Genomic DNA, 21,220 nt, shown 5'->3' on the forward strand with positions numbered 1-21,220 from the left:
CAGCAGCCTACCCTTGATTTAAATTCGGATCCGTTGCCAACATTTACAAATCACACACACGCACCATCTGGATTTCCAGTTTCTCTTGAAAAATGAAAAGATCTGGCCCCACTGGGCCCACATCCCACAGGCTACAGTCGACTTAAATGAGGGAGAACTTGCCCTCTAGTTGCGGTGTATCCACCCCTATTCACCCCAGTCCCCACCACCTGGGGGTCGGGGCCTTCCCTCAGGACACACCCAGCCTGGTTCATGTGCGTCACCTGCCACTGGAGTTGGTGACCCCAGCTGCAGGTCAACAGGCATGTCAGGAAGGAGGCGGCCGGGGGCTGCACAGGCACAGGAGCCACCTGTCCCTGCAGAGGAAGGGGTCCTGCCCGGGGGGCAGGTAGTGAGGGCCAGGGCCCCTGGCAGTGGACAGCCCCTCCACGCCCTCCTGGGCAAGCAGAGATGCCAGCCTCGAGGCCTGGCAGAGGCAGGGAAGAAGGCAGGCCTGGTGAGGGGAAGGCGCCTCAAGGCTGCAGGGCACTGTCGACTGAGGTGGTCTCCATTTATTGTCGGGGAGGAAAACCCTCTCAAATTAATACAGTGCGACCTCTCCCCATAGGTGTGCTGAGGGAAGGGGGCCCTAGAGGTACCCCGGAAATAGCTTACAGCAACAGTGCTTTGACCAAGAGCTGCTGGGCACACTCCCTGGGGGAAGGTGGTGGCCCCCATCGGCTCCTCCGCTCCCACAGCCATCCCAGGGGCTGAGCGACCATGAGTCCTTCGGCAGCAACAAGTCGGGAGAGAACACACAACAGACGAGTGCGAGACGACAGGCTGGCGATGACCACCTGGGAGTGGGTCTACTGCGCCCCAGCCCTGGGGTGGCAGGGACAGCCTACAGGAGGGGCCGGGCTGCAGCGTGGTAAAGGACCAGGGTTAGCACCTACAGCAGCAGCCCCGCCTGCCGCTGATCTGGCTGAGGGGCAGGGGCCAGAACTGCGGCTGGAGCCTGCCTCCCCGGGACCCTCCCTGAGGGGGCTCAGCACTCGGCTCCCACCCACCCCAGCACGGTGTCCTGGACAGGGAGACCTCCTACAGAATGAGGGGAGATGAGGGAAGCTCCTAGAACTCTGAGGAACAGAGGGAGGGATCTGCCCAGGCCCATTCGTGTCTGAGGACACAGTAACTACCTTGAACTTAATTAAGAGACTTCATAAATAGAGGTCCTGAGTGAGGAGAGAGTCAGGGCCACCTGCACCAAAAGGAAGACAGGGACTCAGAACCAGGGCAGGGGCGGGAGACCCAGGCCAGAGGTCCACCCCAGGCCGACCTCGTGGGCAGAAAGACCCAAAGACTCTGACAGGTAAGGCTCCCCTCTGTACGTAGTACAGAAGGGAAGAGGGACCAAGGAGCTGCCCGGCACGGCAGGCCAGGTGCTGGGTGGGACGAGGGGCCGGTGTGCTCCGCTGCGGCCGCTCCCCGGACCCAGGAGCCGGCTCGCTCCCTGGTCAGTCACAGCATCTAGGGTCATCACAACCAGGCTGGGCAGGGCTGAGGCGCAGCTGCCGGTGGCTCAGAGGAGAGGGAAGAAAACTCTTTGGCCCAGACGAGCCAGAGGACCCTGAGGAGGGAGAGGCCATCACCCAGAGGCTCCCTCCCCTTAAGTCATCTTTCCCCTCGACTGATCCTGAAGGGAAGCTGGGCGTCCCTGGCAGAGCGCAGCCCCGGGGCCGAGCCAGGAGCGGTGGAGTCCCCAGCTGGCAGCCCACGCTGTTAGCTCTTGTCTCCTGGGGACTTGCTCTTGGTATCACGCTTGTTTCCTAGCAGCTTCAGCACCTTCATGGTCTTGAACTTCCCCTTCTTCTTGCCCTCGGGTTCAGCCTCCTTCTGGAACTCTGCAGAAGGGAGAGGGGAGTCGATTGGGGCAGGCGGGGGGTGGTGGTGATGGCCTAGGAGCGCTGGCCAACAGGCTCAGCCCACGGCTACCACCTCTCCTGGAACCGTGGGCACGCCCCTTCACCTTTCTGAGCCTTCGGTTCTTCCTCTCTAGGACGGGACCCTACCCCTTCCCAGTGTTTGGCAGGGATGGGGAGACGAGTGCCCGTGAAAGCAATGGCGGAGCCCTACAGCGTGGCAGACATTCATCTCTAAAAGGCTTGGTTCCCCTAGGCTGGTGCTCACAGCTCTGTGGGTTACAACACGAACACTGACTGTCAGAGGTAGAAGAGACCTCAGAAATCATCTGGCCCAGCCCCTAACTTATTATGGACGAGGAAAATGTGAGTTTTGAAACAGACTAACACCAACTGAGCTTTTTGCAGGTGCCAGGCCCTGGACTAAGTGCTTTATACACATTACCTCAGTCATCCTCAGCACATGCCCGGGAGGTGGGTGCCTCCATCACCCCCATTCCACGGACAAGGAGAGCGAGGCCTAGAGGGGTGAAGTGGCTGGCTCAAAGCCACCAAGCTGGGAAGTGCCAGAGCTGGGACTGGAATCCAGTCTAACTGGAGCCCAGACTTAACCGCAAGGCCACAAAATGAGTCACTGGTGGAACCAGGATTAGGCCCAGGGCTGCCTCCCAGTCCAGTGCTCTCTTAACCATTGTAGGCACTATCGTATCTGCGGGAGGGCCTGCTGTTTGGTCCCACAGACCCCTCCTAGACCAGCTGCAGATCTCAAGGAGGAATGCACAGTTTAAGGCAGACGCGCCCTGGGAAATGCTCCCACACGCCACCGTCTTCCCTGTGGGCACCAGGGCATCCCACACCCACTCTCCTGGCCATAGGCTGACCTGCCTTGCTACACACGGCCTTCTTGGCAAAACAGGGGCTAGGAGTTTGCACACACCGTCCCTGTAGTGCCCACTCCAACCCTCTGTTCAACCTACTCCCGACCCTCCAGGAGTTCAAGTGCGCCAGAGCCCCAGGAAGGGCCTCACCTTTCTTCTTGATCATGGCTTCCAACATCTTATCTTCCTCTTCCTCCCTGAAATGAGAACGGGAAGCTGAGTGTCCCATGGGAGGAAGGACGAGGTAATCTCTCAGGCCCCTCCAGACTCCAAGTCCATGCAGGCTAAGCAAGCAGCGCTGTGATGACTGGCAGTGAGGGCCCTGTCCCCAGGAAGCCCCGGGGAACCCCTCCCCCAGCCACGTCACCTCTGCCGGTCCTCATCTAGGCAGTTGACGATGGCGTTGCGCTGCTCGATGAGGGTCACAAGCTCCTGCATCAGCACCTTCTCTCGGCCCCGGTCCTCTTCTGTCCAGTCCTTTTCTGCCCAAGGAGAAAAGTTGGGGACATGAGCCCCAGGAAGCGAGGAACTAACGCCTAAGTGCTAAGGGTGGCTGCGGACCAGCCCCATGCTGGACACTCTGAGGGAGGGGGCCCAGATGGGTGGGGATTACAAATTTTTGGAGAAATGAAGGTTGTCATAGGAGAGACCAAGGATACCAGTCTGCCTACCAAAGAAACTCTCCAAGGGGCTCCGGGAGGTCCAGCACAACACGTGTTCTGAGAACAGAGAACAGCACGTGCCGGAGAGTTTCCTGCTATGTTCATGCACTCATTCAACAAATGTTCACTAGATGGTTTCTTGGGGAAGGATTCAGGCTGGGGCTGCTGAGAGCCTCCAATGGCGAGCTGGCCAGAGTGGGGCAGGGGTGGGGAGACAACAGGGAACCCCAGGGGTCCTCATGCAGGAGAAGCAATGTGACCCAAGGGGCATATTGGGACATTCATCTAATGTCATGAAGGAGGGTGGACTAGAGGGGTCCCTGGGGGCAGGGAGCCCTGCCAGGAGGTGTCCCTGATGTCTCAGACACCTGCTGCCCCTCCAGCCTCCTCTCAAGAACCTGAACCATCCTACAGAGCCACCCTCAGAGGCCCACTTGCACCTTGGTATTCCTCTCACCCAGCCCACAGGCTCCCAGGGGAGGGATGCCCACACTTGACCTTCCCTCCACAACATCTGCCCCTACCACCTCCTCTTGCCAAAACTGGAACCGTTGACCCAGCATAGTTCTGGGGACAACGTGGGTTTCAGACTCACCACCCCAGTTCAAATGCTACTCTGCTGCTTCCCAAATCTGGGGCCTGGGTAAGTTATGTCCCCAACCTACGTGTGGGAAAACCAAGGCTTGCGAAAGTTAAGTCCTTGACCAGTGTCACACAGCAAGGGTGGAGCCAGTGCTTGTACCCGGCCAGCCTTGGAACGCTTTGATCCAAGCTACAGCCCTTACAGTGTCTTATGGATCTCCAGCCCACCTGGAGCCTTATAAACCAGTCTCACCCTCCAAAGGCAACAACCAGGACAGGATGACAAGCCCCGATGTGTTGCCACCACACAGAGGACTGGAGAAGCAACACAAAAAGCCCAGGGCCAGGCTGGCCTGGGGTACAGAGGTGCTGTCCCCATTTTGGCCACAAGGTGTCGCTGCGGCTTCCGCTGAGTGGCGGCCGCGCCCCAGCCTCCAGAGATTTGGGAGTGATTCATAGGTGGCAGCAAAGAGCTGGGACATTCTGTGACTTCCTCAGGGACACTCCTGCCTCTGGGTCACATCCAGCCTCCCAAGTTCCCTGGTCCGTGGAAAAGCAGGGCCACTGTCCCAGCCGGCAGGAGGGGCTGCGTGTGCAGGGACATGCCCAAGTCAGAGACATGGCTAAAAGCCCAGCTCCACCACCAATGTGCAAGACTCTCAGCCTCTCTGGCTCTTCATTTCCTCATCTGTTAAATGGGAACGGACGATTCCTACCACCTGGGCCAGAGGAAGTGGTCAAAAGCCCTGGCTCCAGCCTCTGGACACTCCACAGTCCTGTGCTCTCTCTCAGCCCACAGCTGTGCTCACCCCACGTCATGGCCAGACCCCAACTCAGCCACATAATAACCATCAGCCATCAGCCCCTCATAGAGCACAGAGTGTTTCCACATCCACCGGCTCCTGGGCCTTAGAATACCCTCCCAGGTGGGCACCTTCATCCCTGTCTTACACATGAACCCACTGAGGCTCGGTGGGGCTAAGGAAGCTGCCTAAGGGCACCCAGCAAGTTAGCGGCAGAACGCAGGACTGTGTGACTCCACACCCAATCCTCCCATTGCCCCCCTCCATTCTCAGCACATCCCATTCCTCCCTCCCAGAGTCACCCTGAGCCACGCTGTGCAGGGGCACTTCCACTGGCCCTTCCCCCGCCAGCAGAGCCCTGCCATGCTCTGGCCTAATGGCCATGAGCCTAGAGCTGCCTCTGGACAGGTACCTGCTCACCCTCGCTCAGCAAGGCAGCCCTGGGTCCTGGAGCCTGACCCCTCCCCTCCAGGAGCCCACCCACACCTTCCAGGGGAGGAGGGTACCAAAACAAGCCAGTCGAGACTTCCCTGGTGGCACAGTGGTTAAGAATCCGCCTGCCAATGCAGGGGACACGGGTTGGATCCCTGGTCCGGGAAGATCCCACATGCTTCGGAGCAACTAAGCCCATCCGTGCACCACAACTACTGAGCCCGAGTGCTGCAACTACTGAAGCCTGTGCGCCTAGAGCCCTTGCTCCACAACAAGAGAAGCCACCACAATGAGAAGCCCGTGCACCGCAACGAAGAGTAGCCCCCGCTCGCCACAACTAGAGAAAGTCCACACCCAGCAACGAAGACCCAATGCAGTCAAAAATAAATAAAATTTTAAAAAATAAAAAAATACTTTATAAAAAAAAGGGGGGGCTTCCCTGGTGGCGCAGTGGTTGAGAGTCTGCCTGCTAATGCAGGGGACATGGGTTCGAGCCGTGGTCTGGGAGGATCCCACATGCCACGGAGCAACTGGGCCCGTGAGCCACAACTACTGAGCCTGCACGTCTGGAGCCTGTGTTCCGCAACAAGAGAGGCCGCGATAGTGAGAGACCCGCGCACCGCGATGAAGAGTGGCCCCCGCTTGCCACAACTAGAGAAAGCTCTCGCACAGAAACGAAGATGCAACACAGTAAAACTAAATTAATTAATAAACTCCTACCCCCAACATCTTCTTAAAAAACAAAAAACAAAAACAAAAACAAGTCAGTCTGCTCCTGGTCTTGGTGTTCTCTGCAGGCCTGTCATCCCAACACCACAAATGTCACAGCCCCGCACTGGCCATGCTGTTCCCTCTCCCGTCTTGGCTTGAGCTTATTTTTCACCTGTCATGACCCAGACAGCACCTCCTGGCCTGTCCCCAGACTCTGCCTGTGCATCCCCATCAGGGCCCGGTCTGTCCACTCCCCAGCCCACTCCTCCATGTCGCCAGGTCCCAGGGCAGGTGTCTGGGGAGTGGGTGTGGCCACACTCACCTGGCTTGTTGAGAAGGCACCGGAGCTCATACTCCACATCGGCCTGGCGTTGCTCCAGGTTCTGCTGCTTGAAACTGGAAGGTGGGAATAAGGTGACTGTTAGTTCTGAGGCTGCCTGCCCTGTGCTGTCACTGATAAGGGAAGAAGGCGAAGATTCCCAGGCCTAAGCTCTGTGGATCCTGGGGAGAGGAGCCGGGAGCCCAGGGGAGCAAGGACTCACACATAGATGAGCTCGGACTCCCGCCGGACCAGCAGATGTTTCTCGTGGATGAGCTTGAACCAGTCCACCAGCATGTCATCCTCACGGCCCTCTGGAAACCAGATGTCCACTGAGGCCAGGGCTGGGGGCAGTCCCCAACCCTCAAAGGGGCCACGGCAGCTCCTACCCTGGAAGAGAGGCTCCCCCTACCCGAGTTCCACCCACCAGGCCCCCCGCAGCTCCCGCACCGTTTGCTCCACCACGCAGCTTCTCCTCCAGCAGGACCCCACGGTGTTCCAGGGTATCCAGCTGGCGCTCGATGGTGTCCATCTCTCCATGGATGTCCTCCTCAGGGATGTACTGGTCAGCCTGAACCTGCCCAACAGCGCCCAGTTACCTGAAGGTCAGCCCGCCCTCCCACCTGTTGGCCGCCAGGAACAGGAGCTTCCCTCTTCTCTCCAGCCAGCACTGGCCTCCACAAGCCCTGCGCCCTGGCTCCATCCCACACCCTGGTGTGGTGAGGGGTGGGTGTAGGGACAGCCACGCCCCTGCCATGCCCCTGGTCCCAGCGCAGACAGGCATGCCCAGAGGGCGATACAACTTCCTGCTTCTCTCAGGCAACTTCCTCCCCTCCTCTGCCACTCCAGAAAATATATCACAATGTGCGAAAGTGACCCTATTAGAGAGAGAAATCTGAGAACACTCTAAGCTGTTTAAGTATGTCATGTGAACGCTTCGATCCTTGAACTATTATTAGTAACAATTTAAATGCATCACCCAATGCTTTTGGTCAGAGCAGCTAACCTGCTCAAAATCCCCCTGGCTGCAAGTTAATAAATCTCCCAGCTGGGCCTCCCAAACATGCCCCCCTCCAGCATGAGGGAAGCTGCCCAGGCAGCCCATCCTGTGGCAGAGTCCCACGGGAAGCCTGAGGCAGCCAAGGGAGGGGGCCCGGGCCCAGGTGTCTGGGGCTCCCAGCTGTACCTTGCGTTTGATGAGCGGAAAGCCGTGTCCTGGGGCAGGCGGTCTCGCTGGCTTGGAGCCCTTGGTGGCCTTCTTTACGGTTGGGGACGCTGTGGGTGATGCCTTCCGGTTAAAAGGATTCTCCTTGCAGGAAGACTAAAGGCAGGGAGATAAGTCAGGGAGGGGTCAGTAAGACCCAGGCAGCTTGATCACATGGGACCATGGAAAGCAGGCGGTAGGAATCAGGCAGAGAGAGAATCCCCCAGCTGCCAGTCTCTGAGGAACTCAGTCATTCAACAAACACTTCCACTTCCCAGCGCCTCCCGTGTGCTGCTGCTGCACTGGATACTTCTCTACATTCCTGTTCAATTCTCACAAGCACTCCACAAGGTGGGTAGCGTCGTGCCCATTTTACAGCTGAGTCAACTCAAGTTCAGAGAGGTTAAGTAACTGGCTCAAGGTCACGCTCTTCCCAAGAGCCCAAGCTGCAGTGAGACTCTATTTCAGGCTGGGGCAGCCCTCCGGCGCTGGGGGCAGTGGTCAGGACATGCAGTTTAGGGAGGGACAGAGCTACAGTAGCTCATCCAGGCCTCACAACCACCCCTCTCCCAGCGGGGATTCCGGGGTTCAGCTCCTTGCCCAGGGTCCCCCAGCCAGGAAGAGCAAAAACAGGGAACCCCCTATCACTAGAGGGAGGAGGAAGGTAGCTCCCTTCCTGCCCAGGGAAGACCCCCATCCTCTGCTGCCCCCTAGCTCTGCACTTTTCTGTCCTTCTGGGGTAATCCCTGTCCTGAGGCCAGCAGAGCCGGGCAGGCCCCCCACTGGGACAGGCCTTGCCTGCCACGTGGGCAGTGCCAGCATCTTCCAACCACCCTCCCCAGTCATCACTTGAGGCCATGGAGTGTTCCCAGGAGTATTTACTGGGCTTTCCAACAGCTGGGGGGAGGAGGGAGGAGCCCCGCTCACCTCACCTGTGCCAGCCTGGGGGAGATTCCTTCAGGCTGGCAGTTGCTCTGGGATCTGAAGCAAGGAAAGTGCCAGGCCGGAGTCCAGGCGCAGCAGGGTGATAGTTTGGGCCCCACAGGGCAGCACCCGCCCAAGGGGCCTGCCTATCTCCTGCCCCCAGTGTCTCGGGTTCTCTCCGAATCCTGGGGTTAGGGTAAGGGATGGGGCGCCCCAGGAGGAAGTCCTCGTGGGCTCTGCCCACACCCTCCACAGTCACACCCCGAGGGGCCCAGCAGGGCCAAACAGCCCAAAGGCCCCTGAGTCCCTCAAGGGTTCTCAGCCACAGAACTCCTTCAGACCAACCTTTCACAGACCTGGGGACAGGAAACATACTGAAACGCAGCTGCCTGTAGGGGGAAGGGGAGGGGCGTCCAAAATCAACTCCCTCCCCCACCTCCCACAGCAAGGAACCCTGGGGCTCCTCAGAGCATCCTGAGGCCCAGAGATGGGATGGGCCTTCTCCACATCACACAGCAGGTGGTGACAGAGTTGGACAGGAGGTGGTTGCCCAGGACAGGGAAGGTTAAGTGGCATTTGAAAGGTGCACAGACCAACAGCTCAGGCTCCTCCCCAGGCTTTTCCTCTGTCAGGTCGGTCAGACCAGGACTACAGCCGGGCCCTGAGAGGGCTGCAGAGTACGGGGAAAAATGCAGAATCAGAACCTGGTGGCGCAAAGGGACACTGGTGGCAGGAGAGGCCCCCTCATGAACTAGGTGCCCAGAGGAATGTCCTGACCCCTGGTGACCTCTGGTTCTTGGCGTGACACTGAGAAACAAGTGCTTCACCAGCCACAGAGGTCAAGTGGAAAACGAGCTCCCAGGGATGGGTGTCCAGCAGACCCTCCTCGTGCCCACTGCAGCCCCCAGAGGGGATGGAGCACGGGGCCAGCCTGGGAAGGGGCCTGGGAAGGGGAGCCCACAGCACGGGCTGTCCGCACCCCTGCAGTGGCACACAAGAGAAGCACCCAGTAAAGCTGTTTCCTCGGCCCTCTGCCTGTTGAGGGCCGACCCCTCCTCTACCCGTCCCCCCCCAAAAACAAACTCTACACAAGGCACAGTCATCCCAGTACCCTACCCCGACCTGACTGTGAGCACCTGGGGGGCAGGGATCACCACGGTCATCTCACCTCTGGAGCCCAGGCCAGCCCATACACACAGGAGGGGCTCAATGAACACCATCTGCCCCATTCTATAGGAGGGGAGACTGAGGTCTCTGGAGAAGGAAAATGACCCCAAGAAGGGAGTCATCCCCTCCCCTCTGTGCTCTACCCCAGGTGGCCTTGTAGAACAATCATCTAGGCCTGTCTCCCTGAGCAGCTTGTGAGCTCCTAGAGGGCAAGGACAGGGTCTCAATGCCACTGTGCCAGGGTCTGGCACAAATAGGACCTCAGCGAATGGAAGGGTGAACAGAAGGATGTGTGGTTTAAGTGGTGGCTAGTGGATGCGTCCCAAATGGGCACGTGCATGTGCTAGGCAGGTAAATAAGAGCTAGACGCCTCAAGACATGGAAGACCAGGCAAGTGGAGACGTGAACAGATGGACGGGAGGTCTGGCTAATGGATGAAAGGATAGAGAGGTGGAGCTGTGCCTCAAATGAATGGAGTGGTGAAGGGGTAGACGGGCACAGCCAAGGTCACCCAACAAGTCAGGGCCAGCAACGATGGAAGGGTCAGAGACCCTGCCCTGAGACCAGGTCCACGGCCACTAGACAGGACAGCAGTCTTTAGCGAGGGTGAGGCACTCACCTTTACCTGGAGCTGCGGGGACGAGGTTCCAGGGGAAGGCGCAGGGCTCTTGTCTCCAACCAGCACGAGAGGGGTGGGAGCAGCGCCACTGCAGGGCTTGGCTGGAGGGGGACCTGGGCTGCCCCTAGTATTGGGGGCAAGGCCAGGGCTGGCTTGAGGTGTCCTGTCCACACTGGGCTGCACCAGCTCCCCAGAGGAGGACAGGGAGGAGTTGGCAGAGAGGCTGGCCGAGGTCCCAGGGCTGCCAGGGGCATGGACAGCAGGCTCTGAGGAGCTCTTGGGCACAGCTGGCGGCTCCAGAAGCTCCCCACTTGGGGGCTGGCTGGAGCTCTCGGATGACAGGCTTTCCACACTGAGGGCTGGCGACGGGGTGGCTGAGGGTGGCTCCGAGTGTGACAGGCGGGAGGTGTGGAGAGCTGTACAAACACACACACAAGTGGGTGCCACGTGAGGGGGCACAGTCAGGCCTTCTGGCCTCACCTAACACGCTCCACTCTCGACAGAGCTGCAGGCCCTGGCAACCCAAGTCCTCCACATCCAGACAGGCAAGAGCCCAGAGGACAGCAAAGGTGTGACTGGACCAAGGTCATTGGCAGACAAATCATCCCAATTCATCCTGCGCTCTTTGGGCTCTGGCGTGCACCTCGTGGCACGTCATAGCCCTGGTTCCCTTACGGCCCTCGCTTCCTCATCCCGCGTGGCTGCAGCCTCCACTTCCCCTCCCGTGTCTGATGTGACTCAAAGCAAAGCCAAACTGAAAAGGCCAAAAAAAAGCCTTGCTTCTGTCTGCCTTCTCTGCCTCTGACCCGAGCAGAGGTGGGAGGGAGGGCAGCAGGAGATGGAGAAGCAGGCAGCCCTGGCGGTGGCCGGCACCAGGCCAGGCACTGCCCCATGCCAGTTTCATCCTCATGCGTTGAGGGACACCATGCTTCAGAGTATCATCTGTGCTTTCCCAGGGAAGCAACAGACTCAGAGAGGAGAAGGGCTGGGATTGGCCCAAGCTGTGTCCGACTCAGAGCTCATCCCATTGGCTGCATCTCCCACCCGCCCATCACCTCCAATCAACTGACCCACCATGCTCAGATGGAGGGTCCCAGGGCACCAGCAGGGGCCGGAGAGGGGGGCCTGGGCCACCTGAGCACCGGCCTCTGGTCATCTCTAATGTGCCCTCGGACCCACTGTCTGAGGGGCTCCCACTGAGGTCTCAGAGGCAGCTGGATCCCAGCCGTGGTGGAAGGTGACCAGGCACAGGGCCGGAGAAGATTGCAAGACGGCGAGAGGGTGGGCTGGGCGGAGGGAGGCACAGCGCCTGGGAGCTGGCCCACCACCTCCATATCCCAGATGGGGAGATGGAGGACAGACACAGGGGAGGAACTGCTCAGAGCCACTAGCGCCCGTGCCATGCAGCCAGGTCAGAGCCCGAGGTGCCTGGCAACTGGAGGAGAGTGACTAGATGGGCAGGGCTGGAGCTAACCCCTGCCCAGCGCTCTCCACGAGCCTGAGTCAGTGTCATGCACATCGATGGATAACACGTTTAATTCTCACAACAGCCCTGTGAGGTGGGTTACAAAGGGCTCAGAGTATAGTCAGGAGTCTGGCTTCAAATCCTGCCTCCACTGCTTAAGCGCTGTGAGGTTTTGGGCAAATCATTTACCCTCTCTGTGCCTCAGTTTCCTCACCTACAAAATGGGGTATGACACCTACCTCACAGGTTTGCTCAAGGATTGAGGACAGACATGACACACACGGCACCTGGCCTGGAGGGGATCCTGTGGCACCACATGCCCTTCCCCGGCCTTGGGCTGACCCAGGTGCCCAACCCCAGAGTCCCAGCTGTCAGGAGAGCTCCCGAGAACGGCACTCACCAAGGGGAGATGCACTGGGTGCTCGGGGGGCAGGGCGCTTCTTTGTCCTGGGGCTGCTCGTCGGCGTGATGCCGTACCAGGGGTGCAGGGACTTGGGTGTGGACTCCGGGTGAGTCGGGGCGGGGCCGGTGGCTGGGCGGGGTGCAGCTGGGGGCTCTTCCTCCTCCTCCTCGAAGGGGTTGTAGGGCTTGGGCTCCGGGCCAGCCACCTCATGCACACCTCCGTTCTCCACCTGCCTGCTGTCCCGGCCCGGGGGCGGCGGGCCGGGGCTGCTGCTCGGGGGCAGGGGGGCTGGCTTCTTCTTCGGCTCTGCCTGCACCAGTGAGATCCATGGGGGGTCTTTCCTGGGGGCTGGTGTCCTGGACAGAGGCAGGAAGAAGCAGAAACCATTAGGAGGCAAGGGGGGCAGTGTCCTTCTCTCCCCAGACAGTCTTGAGTGCAGCCCAAAGGGGGTGGATGAGAAACTGCACCCTTCTCCTCTCCCACCCCAGCCCAGTGGGGCCAGTCTGGGCCCAGAGTTGAAACAGAAAGAGGGGGGCCTCTCTCTTCCCCTTCCTCTGTCTCTGTCTCTCTCTCCCCCGCCCTCTCTCTCATGGACCATACAGGGGAAACACAGCTCCCAAAGAACAGCTGGCGATCGATGTCCTCGCCTGTGACACAGGCTCCCAGAGCTGGAGGATCTGAGCCAGGTGTACAGCTGAGCTTTGCTGGGTCTTCTATACTCTGCTGCTGATTCGCACAACGACTCTAGGAGCGAGGCCTAGGCCTCCCTCGTTCCACAGGCAGTGGAGGCTTGGAGGGGTGAAGGGACCCCAGAGGCAGCCGTCTCCACCAGGCATTGCTGCCCACAAGAGAGGGGGTCCCAGGGGAGCCACGGGGAAGGGGATGTGGGCACAGGCTCCTGCCCCCAGAGATGAGCCCCACCCCTTCTCGGGAGGGTGTGCTGGTGGATCATGTGGCCTTGTTACCCGCCCAGACCCCAGGGTACTCCCCTTCCCCCTACCAGGGCCCTGAAACCCCTCAGGGCCAGCATACCTCTCTGACAGCTTGGGTGTCCCTCTGGGCTTGGGGATGGGGGGTTCATGCAGCTTCCCTACATGGGAAAGGAGAGTGAAACAGGTCTTCATGGGCAGCTGTGAGCCGGGCAGCACAGTGGGGCACCCAGGGAGCCAGCCCAAGTGCCTGCCTTACCAAGGATGCCCTTCCATCCCACCTGGAAGGTCATGGACTCCAGGTGGCCATGGCAACCTCACCTGTATCCCCGTACCTCCCCAGCCCAGCACTCAGGGAGATTAGATAAATAACAAAGGTGACAGGTAGAGAAGGTCAAAGGGGCAAGGCCAGGACACCTAGAGACCCCATTCGTATTTCAGTTAAGAAGGGGGAAACCTGGAGTTCCCTGGTGGCACAGTGGTTAAGAATCCACCTGCCAGTGCAGGGGACACGGGTTCGAGCCCTGGTCTGGGAAGATCCCACGTGCCGCGGACCAACCAAGCCCGTGCGCAAAACTACTGAGCCTGCGCTCTAGAGCCCGAGAGCCACAACTACGGAAGCCTGCGCGCCTACAGCCCGTGCTCCTCAACAAGAGAAGCCACCGCAATGAGAAGCCCGCACTCCCCACAACCAGGGAAAGCCCATGCGCGGCAACCAAAAATAAATAAATAAATTTATTTTTTTAAAAAAGAAGGGGGAACCCAAGTGCCCCTCTGACACTTCCCCAAAGTGGACAGGAAATATTGTTTCAACTCAGCCTCAGGGTCACCTCCTCCTGCAAGCCTCCCCTGACTCCCAAGTGTCCTCCGTGAATCCCACCACAGCCTCTGCTCCCCCATCTTAACAGACATCTGCATTCTACCAAAATCCTCATGTCTGTGTCCATCTCTCCCTCGAGACTGGCAGCACCTCAAAGGCACAAACAGGTCTGCACAGTATCTCTATCCCCAGCGCCCAGCTCAGGAATGGGCCTCCACGAGTGCGGAACAGAATGAACAAGTCCCAGGGGGAGACCCTGGGAGTCTCCCTCCCCTGGGCCTCCTCTGATAAGAGTTGACCAGCACGTCTCAGGTTACAAAGAACCATGTTTCTATGAGCTCGTGGAAGCCCAGGAAGGTCATGTGGGAAGGTCTGACAAGGAGAGGTGAGGCAGGGGTCTCCACTGCAGAACAGGCCAGCCTGGGGAGTGCCCCAGGGGCCCATCTGACCAGGGACACACCCTCCCCTACCCCCAGCCCCTGAGCTGTCCCCTGCCAGACATCCAGATGTGGACAAGCACACAGGCTGGGCTGGGAGGGGAGGTCACCCGAGTGTGGACACAGAACCAGACACACTCGGGACACAGACACACATGATGTACACTCCCTACACCCCGAAACTGAAGCACACAAGATGGACACAAAAGGACACACATCCTGGGCACACAGAATGGGGCAGGGATCTGTGTCCTTGCAGCATGGAGAACAGAGCGTGCACCGAGGGGCCTCAGTAAGTATTTGCTGCGTGAATTAATAACCTCAGCACCACAGTCGTCCCCAGCACATCCACAGCACACACAGGCACAGACAGCACGGCCCCATGAATACTCCCAGGCACGTGTACGTTTAAACGCCAGGCACACCTCAGGAAGCGCCCAGCCCCAGTCGGGCCCTTGCTCACCATTCACCAGGCCGCTGCCGCCTCCCTGCTCCACCAAGTTCTCCTGCTGCAGGCTGGACCGGGGCCGGGGCGTGGGGAGCGTCAGGGCTGTGCTCTCAGAGGCCTTCCTGGGGGCAGGTGTGGGGCGGCTGCCCGGGGTGCTGGCCAGCTCCTGTGGTTTGCCGGGAACCCGGGGCTTGGTGAGGGTATGGGGTCGGCCCTCGGGGCTGGCCTTGGGTACGTCCACCTCAGCCCCTGCAGTCGCATCAGGGCTGGGGCCGCCTCTCTCCACATCCTTGGCTTCTTCTGTAAGTTGCTGCTGCTTTGGCTGTGGGGGGAGTGCGGGCCTGGCCCCTGACCGCCCACCAGGGCCCAGCCTGGCGCAGTGCTCCGCACACACGAAGGTGCCCTCCTCTGGCCCACTCCTGTAAGCTCCGGGGAGTAGGGTGCTGGAGCACCGCCGACACCTGCCAGGGAGAACAGGGGTGGGGTGAGATGGGGGGATCAACTTAGCCAGGCAGCCCGGCCCAGGGTGCTGGCTACCCCTCCTCCCAACTGCCAGCCTGGATCCTGTCTCAGTACCCAGAACTTCCCAGAGGAAAAGAAAAAGGGTAAATGTCAGAATCATAGCAGAACAATAAAACCATGTGAAATCAGCAACATAAATTGTGAAACACGCCTTCAGTTTCTGCTGCAAGAGGAAGCAAGTGTTCCCCCAGCTCCAACGGAGGTTCCATCCAGTGTGTGGGCTGCCACTCATTAGTGGCTCAAGAAATCAATTTAGTGGTTTTCAACCAACCAGGTTTTTTTGTTTTGTTTTGTTATGAAATAGAATAAAATAAGATATATCATAATGTATCACACTTGTTTTATGAGACTCTAATTCCAATTGTGCATCTATTCATACAAGTTTGATTTCAGGGATGTACTTACAACTGGTCACAGTGTCAAATGTATGTCACCATAAAAAGTATTTAAAACACTGCCCTGATGGCCAGACGTGACTGTGTTTGTGCAGTGGTTCCCTTCCTTGAGATTTTTCCCCCTCAGTTTTGCAATCAGGTGCCTGGGGTTCCAGGTCCAGCCACCACACACACACACACACACACACACACACCACACACACACACACACCACACACACACACCACCCACCCACACACCACCCACACCCACACACCACACACACACAACACACACACAACACACACAACACACACCCACACACAACACACACACACTACATACACCACCCACACAACACACACACCACACACACCACACACACCATACACACACACACACCACACACACAACCACACACAACACACACACCACACCACACACACAACACATACACACACCACACACACCACACACACACAATACACACAACACATACAACACACAGCACACACACAGCACACACACAACACACACACATACTCTAAACCACAACTGAATACACACTATAACTCCCAGTCACTGGTTTCCATGGACTATTCAATTTTCTTTGCTGATTTTTTTTCTAACATATAAAACGTTTTCATACATTCTCTGGCTTCCCCTGGGAGCCACACACTGAAAGCAAGTTGTTACTATGATTTCTTTTTTTAACTGCTTTCTTTAGAACAAAAAAAAAAAAAGGAAGAAAAAACTAAAGATAAAAATAAGATTTTCAAAATGCTTTCTTTTTTCAACAGCTTTTAGAGCACATTCTGCTCCTTAATCATCATCAGGTACTTAGTTCCAAAGAGCTCTGCCCCCTTTCTGTCTCTAATTCTGTGACTGACCAAGTCTCCCCTCACTAGGCCTTCGTCTGTCATCAGTAAAATGGGGAAAAGCAAGATGCTCCAGCATGACGAGCCTGCCAAGGGGCTTGGCACACCATGGTGCTGAATCTAGGGAAGCTCCCTGACCCCCGCAGGGTCCCCCACCACTCACCGGAAGCAGTGCCGGTGGTACAGCTTGCCGTCGGCCAGGTAACGCTGCACCAGGTGCACGTGCTGCTGGCAGGCCGCACACGTGCTGCTGGGAGTCCGGTGGGCGCCCTGCTCTGCCAGGCTGCCCGAGGAGCACTCATCGCCCTGCAGGGAATAGGGTGGGCAGACTGGGGGTGGGGTTGGGGTCACCAGCCTCCCTGTTCAAGAACACTCCCTGTTCCTCGCCCTACTCCCACTCCCAAGAGTGCGCAGTGCTAACACACTCCATCAGAGCCCCAGAAGGGCAGAGGGTGGGGACTGCACTGTTTTGTACATGAGGAAACTGAAGTCCCGAAAGGGGGAAAGACTTGCTCAAGGTCACTGCGTCAGGATGGAAACATAAAAATCCAGACTTCCAGTTTCTGGGGCCCTCTCCGCCAGAAAGGCAGCTTCCAGCTGTATAATCCCTTCGCTTGTGCTGCTCTTGTCCCTCTCCCATCCCCACAGGTGGGCCTTGCCTGAGAGGTGGCTGCCCTCTTAGGCCCACCTCGTCTGCCTTCTCTGTCCCCCCAACTAGAACCAAGCAGATTTAAGTCCAAGTTTCTCAGCTTCTAAGCACTGTGACCTTGAGCAAGCTGTTTTCGTCTCTGAGCCTTGGGCTCCTACCTGCCAAATGGAATCCTATAACCCCTGCCTGTCTCAGCCCTGCATATGCTCACTGGGCACCCACCATGGGCTGGGCTCCCTGTCCCTCAAGAGGTCCTCCAGCAAGGCGCAGTTGGGAGCAGGTGGGAAACGCCCTCTGCACACTGTGAAGTGCTGTCCAGATGTGAAACGCTGGTGTCATCCCCTAAGCATCTTGGAGCAGGGGGCTGGCAGTGCGGCCCCCAATTCCCAGCTGAGAGATCTTGAACAAATGACCAAACCTCTCTGAGATTCAGTTTCCTCACCTGTACGTCAGGACACACAATACCCACCTCCCAGTGTTGTTGAGAGGATTAAGCAGAATCACGCTGGGAAGTTTAAAGCTCTGTCTCACGGGAATCAAGGGGAGAATGTGCTGTATTGCATGGGTGAGTCCTGTCAGTCCCATGATGGAGAGTCAGTGCTGTGGATGCCCTGTGCCCCTCCCAGGCCTGCCATCCCCTGCCCCTACCGCCCTGGCCTGGCCTGTGAGAATCTAGTCCCAAAGCCAAAGGGAAAGGGACGAAGAACACCCGCTGAACGCGGCAGTGGCAGCTGTCCCCCACCCCACCTGCCCACCCCTGGCATCTGCCTACCTGAGCCCTGTCTCCTGGTTCCGCGGGAGTGGGTGCTTTGGATGGCGGGGAGGATGCTGCCAGGCCCTTTCTGGGTGATGAGACCCCGGCTGCCAAGAGACCAGAAAGAGACTCTGAGGCAGCTGGAGACCCTGGAGGTCCAGGAGGCCCAACCTGGCCTGAGCTTTGAGCTCCATGGCTACCACCTGAGGGCAGACCACGGACGCAGTGGGACCAGGTTCCCACTTCACACAGGCAGGGGATGCCTCCTTCCAAACTAAGCGCCAAGAGCAAGCTACCCAACCCTGCCAGGCCTCCGCAGAGCAGGACAGTGACTCCCACCGCACAGGGCAGCGTGAAAAATAAGGCACCAGGGACTTCCCTGGTGGTGCAGTGGTTAAGAATCTGCCTGCCAATGCAGGGGACACGGGTTCAAGCCCTGGTCTGGGAAGATCCCACATGCCGCGGAGCAACTAAGCCCGTGTGCCACAACTACTGAGCCTGCACTCTAGAGCTCCCGAGGCACAGCTACTGAACCCCGTGTGCCTAGAGCCCATGCTCTGCAACAAGAGAAGCCACTGCAATGAGAAGCCCACGCACTGCAACAAAGAGTAGCCTCCGCTCACCCCAAGTAGAGAAAGCCTGCGCGCAGCAACAAAGACCCAACGCAGCCAAAAATAAATAAATAAATTTATTTTTTTTTTATTTATTTTTATTTTTTTTGGTATGTGGGCCTCTCACTGTTGTGGCCTCTCCCGTTGCGGAGCACAGGCTCCGGACGCGCAGGCTCAGCGGCCATGGCTCACGGGCCCAGCCGCTCCGCGGCATGTGGGATCTTCCCAGACCGGGGCATGAACCCGAGTCCCCTGCATCGGCAGGCGGACTCTCAACCACTGCGCCACCAGGGAAGCCTAAATAAATTTATTTATTTATTTTTATTTTTATTTTTTTTCTTTTTGCGGTATGCGGGCCTCTCACTGTTGTGGCCTCTCCCGTTGCGGAGCACAGGCTCCGGATGCGCAGGCCCAGCGGCCATGGCTCACGGGCCCAGCCGCTCCGCGGCATATGGGATCCTCCCAGACCGGGGCACGAACCCGTATCCCCTGCATCGGCAGGCGGACTCTCAACCACTGCGCCACCAGGGAGGCCCCTAATAAATTTATTTTTAAAAAAATAAAATAAAATAAGGCACGAGGACAAGCACAGAACCATCAGCGCCCAACATGTGAAAGGACGGGGAGCTTCCTTCCCACGAGGCTGAACGGGTGAAGGGAAGGAAAGAAGAGGAACCACATGGCGCTGGCCTGAAGTTTCAGGAAGATGGGCTGGCTCCCTGGGGCCGAGGAGCTGCCCCACCCAAGCCCAAGTGGGCAGGTGCGGCCCGGAACCCTGCCTGGACGCCCTCGAACCAGAAGAAACCCACCGCCCAGCCCACCCGCCTCCTCCATGACTCTGCTCTGTCATTACTTCAGCAAATATCCACTAAGCGCCTACTCTGTACCCAGTGATTAAAATAAAACCCCCAAATTCAGAGAACTCTATACCAAAAGAAAAATCAATACTACTGTATGCTAATTCTTAAAAATAAAATCCAGGGAATTCCCTGGTGGTCCAGTGGTTAGGCGCTTCCAATGCAGGCGGCCCTGTATTGGATCCCTGGTTGAGGAACTAAGATCCTGCAAGCAGTGAGGCCCGGCCAAAAAAAAAAAAAAAAAAAAAAAAAATCCAAATTCCTTACTGTGGTCTAAGGTAGCATTGCCAGAACCTCAGGTCACAATCCATTAACGGACCCTGAAATCAACTGAGTGGACTGCAACCAGCATATTGTAAAGACGAATTAGAAGGAAATATCTGCGGGCATCTCATGTTTTAAGGGGAAGAATCGTCTCCTGAAACTTGTTTCAGTGACATATATGTACATGAACATGGATTATAATGGGAAACATATTTCTTACCATGAGTCATGGTCAAAAATTTTGGGCCCACTCCCTACCACCACCGCTACCCCACTCCCCCACCCCCTACCCCCACCCTGACCCTGGCCTCACCTCCTCCTTCCCCCTCACTCCCCTGGAGCACACAGGCCCCCTGCTGCCCCCTTGCCTGGAATATTCCTCCCCAGATCTTCACATGGCCTCCTCCTCCTTGTTCAAGGCTTAGCTCAAATGTCACCTCCTCAGAGAAGCCCTCCATGACTACTCACCCAAAATAACCACTTCCTCCTCTCGCTGCTTTTTATACCATTACCTTATTTTGTTTCCTTATCGGACTCATCTGCAATTATATTAATAACTTTGTTCTCTCTCTCCCTCCCCCATCCTTTAGACTGAAAGCTCTGTGAGTCTGTATCGTTCTCAGCTCTCTCCCTAGCACCTAGCACAGTGTCTGGCACACAGTAGAGGCGAAATAAATATTTGTTAAATGAATGAGTAAGTGCCAGGTGCTGGAGTCATGTAGCAGGTCTACAGGGGAGAGGGAGTAATTGACATACTATGACCAGAGTCTTATATGTTCACCACGGGGCAGGGGGCTATAAGAGCACCTGGAGTATATCAGGGCAGGCTGCTTGGAGGAGGCAAAATGTGGGGTGAGAGGATGAGTAGGAAAGAATGTGCCAGAGCATGGGGGGTGGGGACAGGGACTGGAGGATCACCAAGAAGAAAGGCTTAGCAGTAAAGGAATGTGATATATTCAAAGCAGCACAAGAAATTCAGTATGACTACAGTTGGGGCAGTGAGTGGCTTAAGCTAAGTGGGGAGAGGCCCTCAGGGGCCCCGCTAAGAAACTGGGCTTCATCCTGATGACACCACCACTGTCACCCTGGTAGGGGGGAGGTACCCCTCCTCTGAGTCCCTCAGCCACTGGGCTTCCTTCCGTCACACTCTGGTTCCAGACTAGGCTGTGGCTCCTGGAGGTCAGGGGTCAGCTGACATGCCCAGGGTCACCGGCCTCCATTGAGCCTGGCACAAGATGAAAGGAGAGCACGGCACGGTGTTGTCTCAGCCACGGCCAGCTTCCAAGGTGACCCAGTCCAGTGAAAGTCAAGCCTGGTCAGAATTACCCTTGAAATCCCTCCCCTCACCCAGAAAGTACAGAACAGGACCATCTGGGGGAGCCTAAGAGCCAGCTTCGCCTCCAGCGTTGGAACAACTCGCTGCATTTCCTCTGGTTGAGCAGCAGGTGGGATAAAAATGGTTTGCATTTAGGGGCCGAGCCGTATGGTAGCACAAGCTGTGCCTTTAGCGACAGGAGTTCCCCACAGGCCCAGGGGGTGCTCTCGCCCCAGGCAGAGCACGGGGAGCTGGGCCACCAGGGTGACCTCACCCCCAGGGTGCCTGGTGA

General features: G+C 57.7%; 1 protein-coding gene across 2 annotated transcripts in view; it reads right to left on the bottom strand.

Annotated features, from left to right (window-relative positions):
- Nucleotides 1–68: 68 nt before the first annotated feature.
- The window catches only part of MICALL1 (MICAL like 1), a 28,259-nt gene continuing 7,107 nt past the window's right edge, over nucleotides 69–21,220 (bottom strand). The window contains exons 4-16 of one of the 2 annotated variants that reach the window (XM_081248682.1): nucleotides 17,900–17,988; nucleotides 16,642–16,784; nucleotides 14,720–15,165; nucleotides 13,103–13,160; nucleotides 12,068–12,426; nucleotides 10,209–10,618; nucleotides 7,475–7,609; nucleotides 6,739–6,865; nucleotides 6,512–6,602; nucleotides 6,292–6,365; nucleotides 3,147–3,261; nucleotides 2,930–2,976; nucleotides 69–1,883 (exon numbers count right to left, since the gene is read on the bottom strand). In XM_081248682.1, the coding sequence (XP_081104808.1) occupies nucleotides 1,762–1,883; nucleotides 2,930–2,976; nucleotides 3,147–3,261; nucleotides 6,292–6,365; nucleotides 6,512–6,602; nucleotides 6,739–6,865; nucleotides 7,475–7,609; nucleotides 10,209–10,618; nucleotides 12,068–12,426; nucleotides 13,103–13,160; nucleotides 14,720–15,165; nucleotides 16,642–16,784; nucleotides 17,900–17,988 (2,216 nt within the window). In that variant the 3' untranslated portion in view covers nucleotides 69–1,761. Of the gene's footprint in view, nucleotides 1,884–2,929; nucleotides 2,977–3,146; nucleotides 3,262–6,291; nucleotides 6,366–6,511; nucleotides 6,603–6,738; nucleotides 6,866–7,474; nucleotides 7,610–10,202; nucleotides 10,619–12,067; nucleotides 12,427–13,102; nucleotides 13,161–14,719; nucleotides 15,166–16,641; nucleotides 16,785–17,899; nucleotides 17,989–21,220 lie in introns of both variants that reach the window. The other variant, XM_081248681.1, reaches the window with a different exon arrangement.

This window comes from Mesoplodon bidens (genome assembly GCF_964165515.1).
Source record: "Mesoplodon bidens genome assembly, chromosome: 11".
In the NCBI taxonomy this organism is placed as follows: Eukaryota; Metazoa; Chordata; class Mammalia; order Artiodactyla; family Ziphiidae; genus Mesoplodon; species Mesoplodon bidens.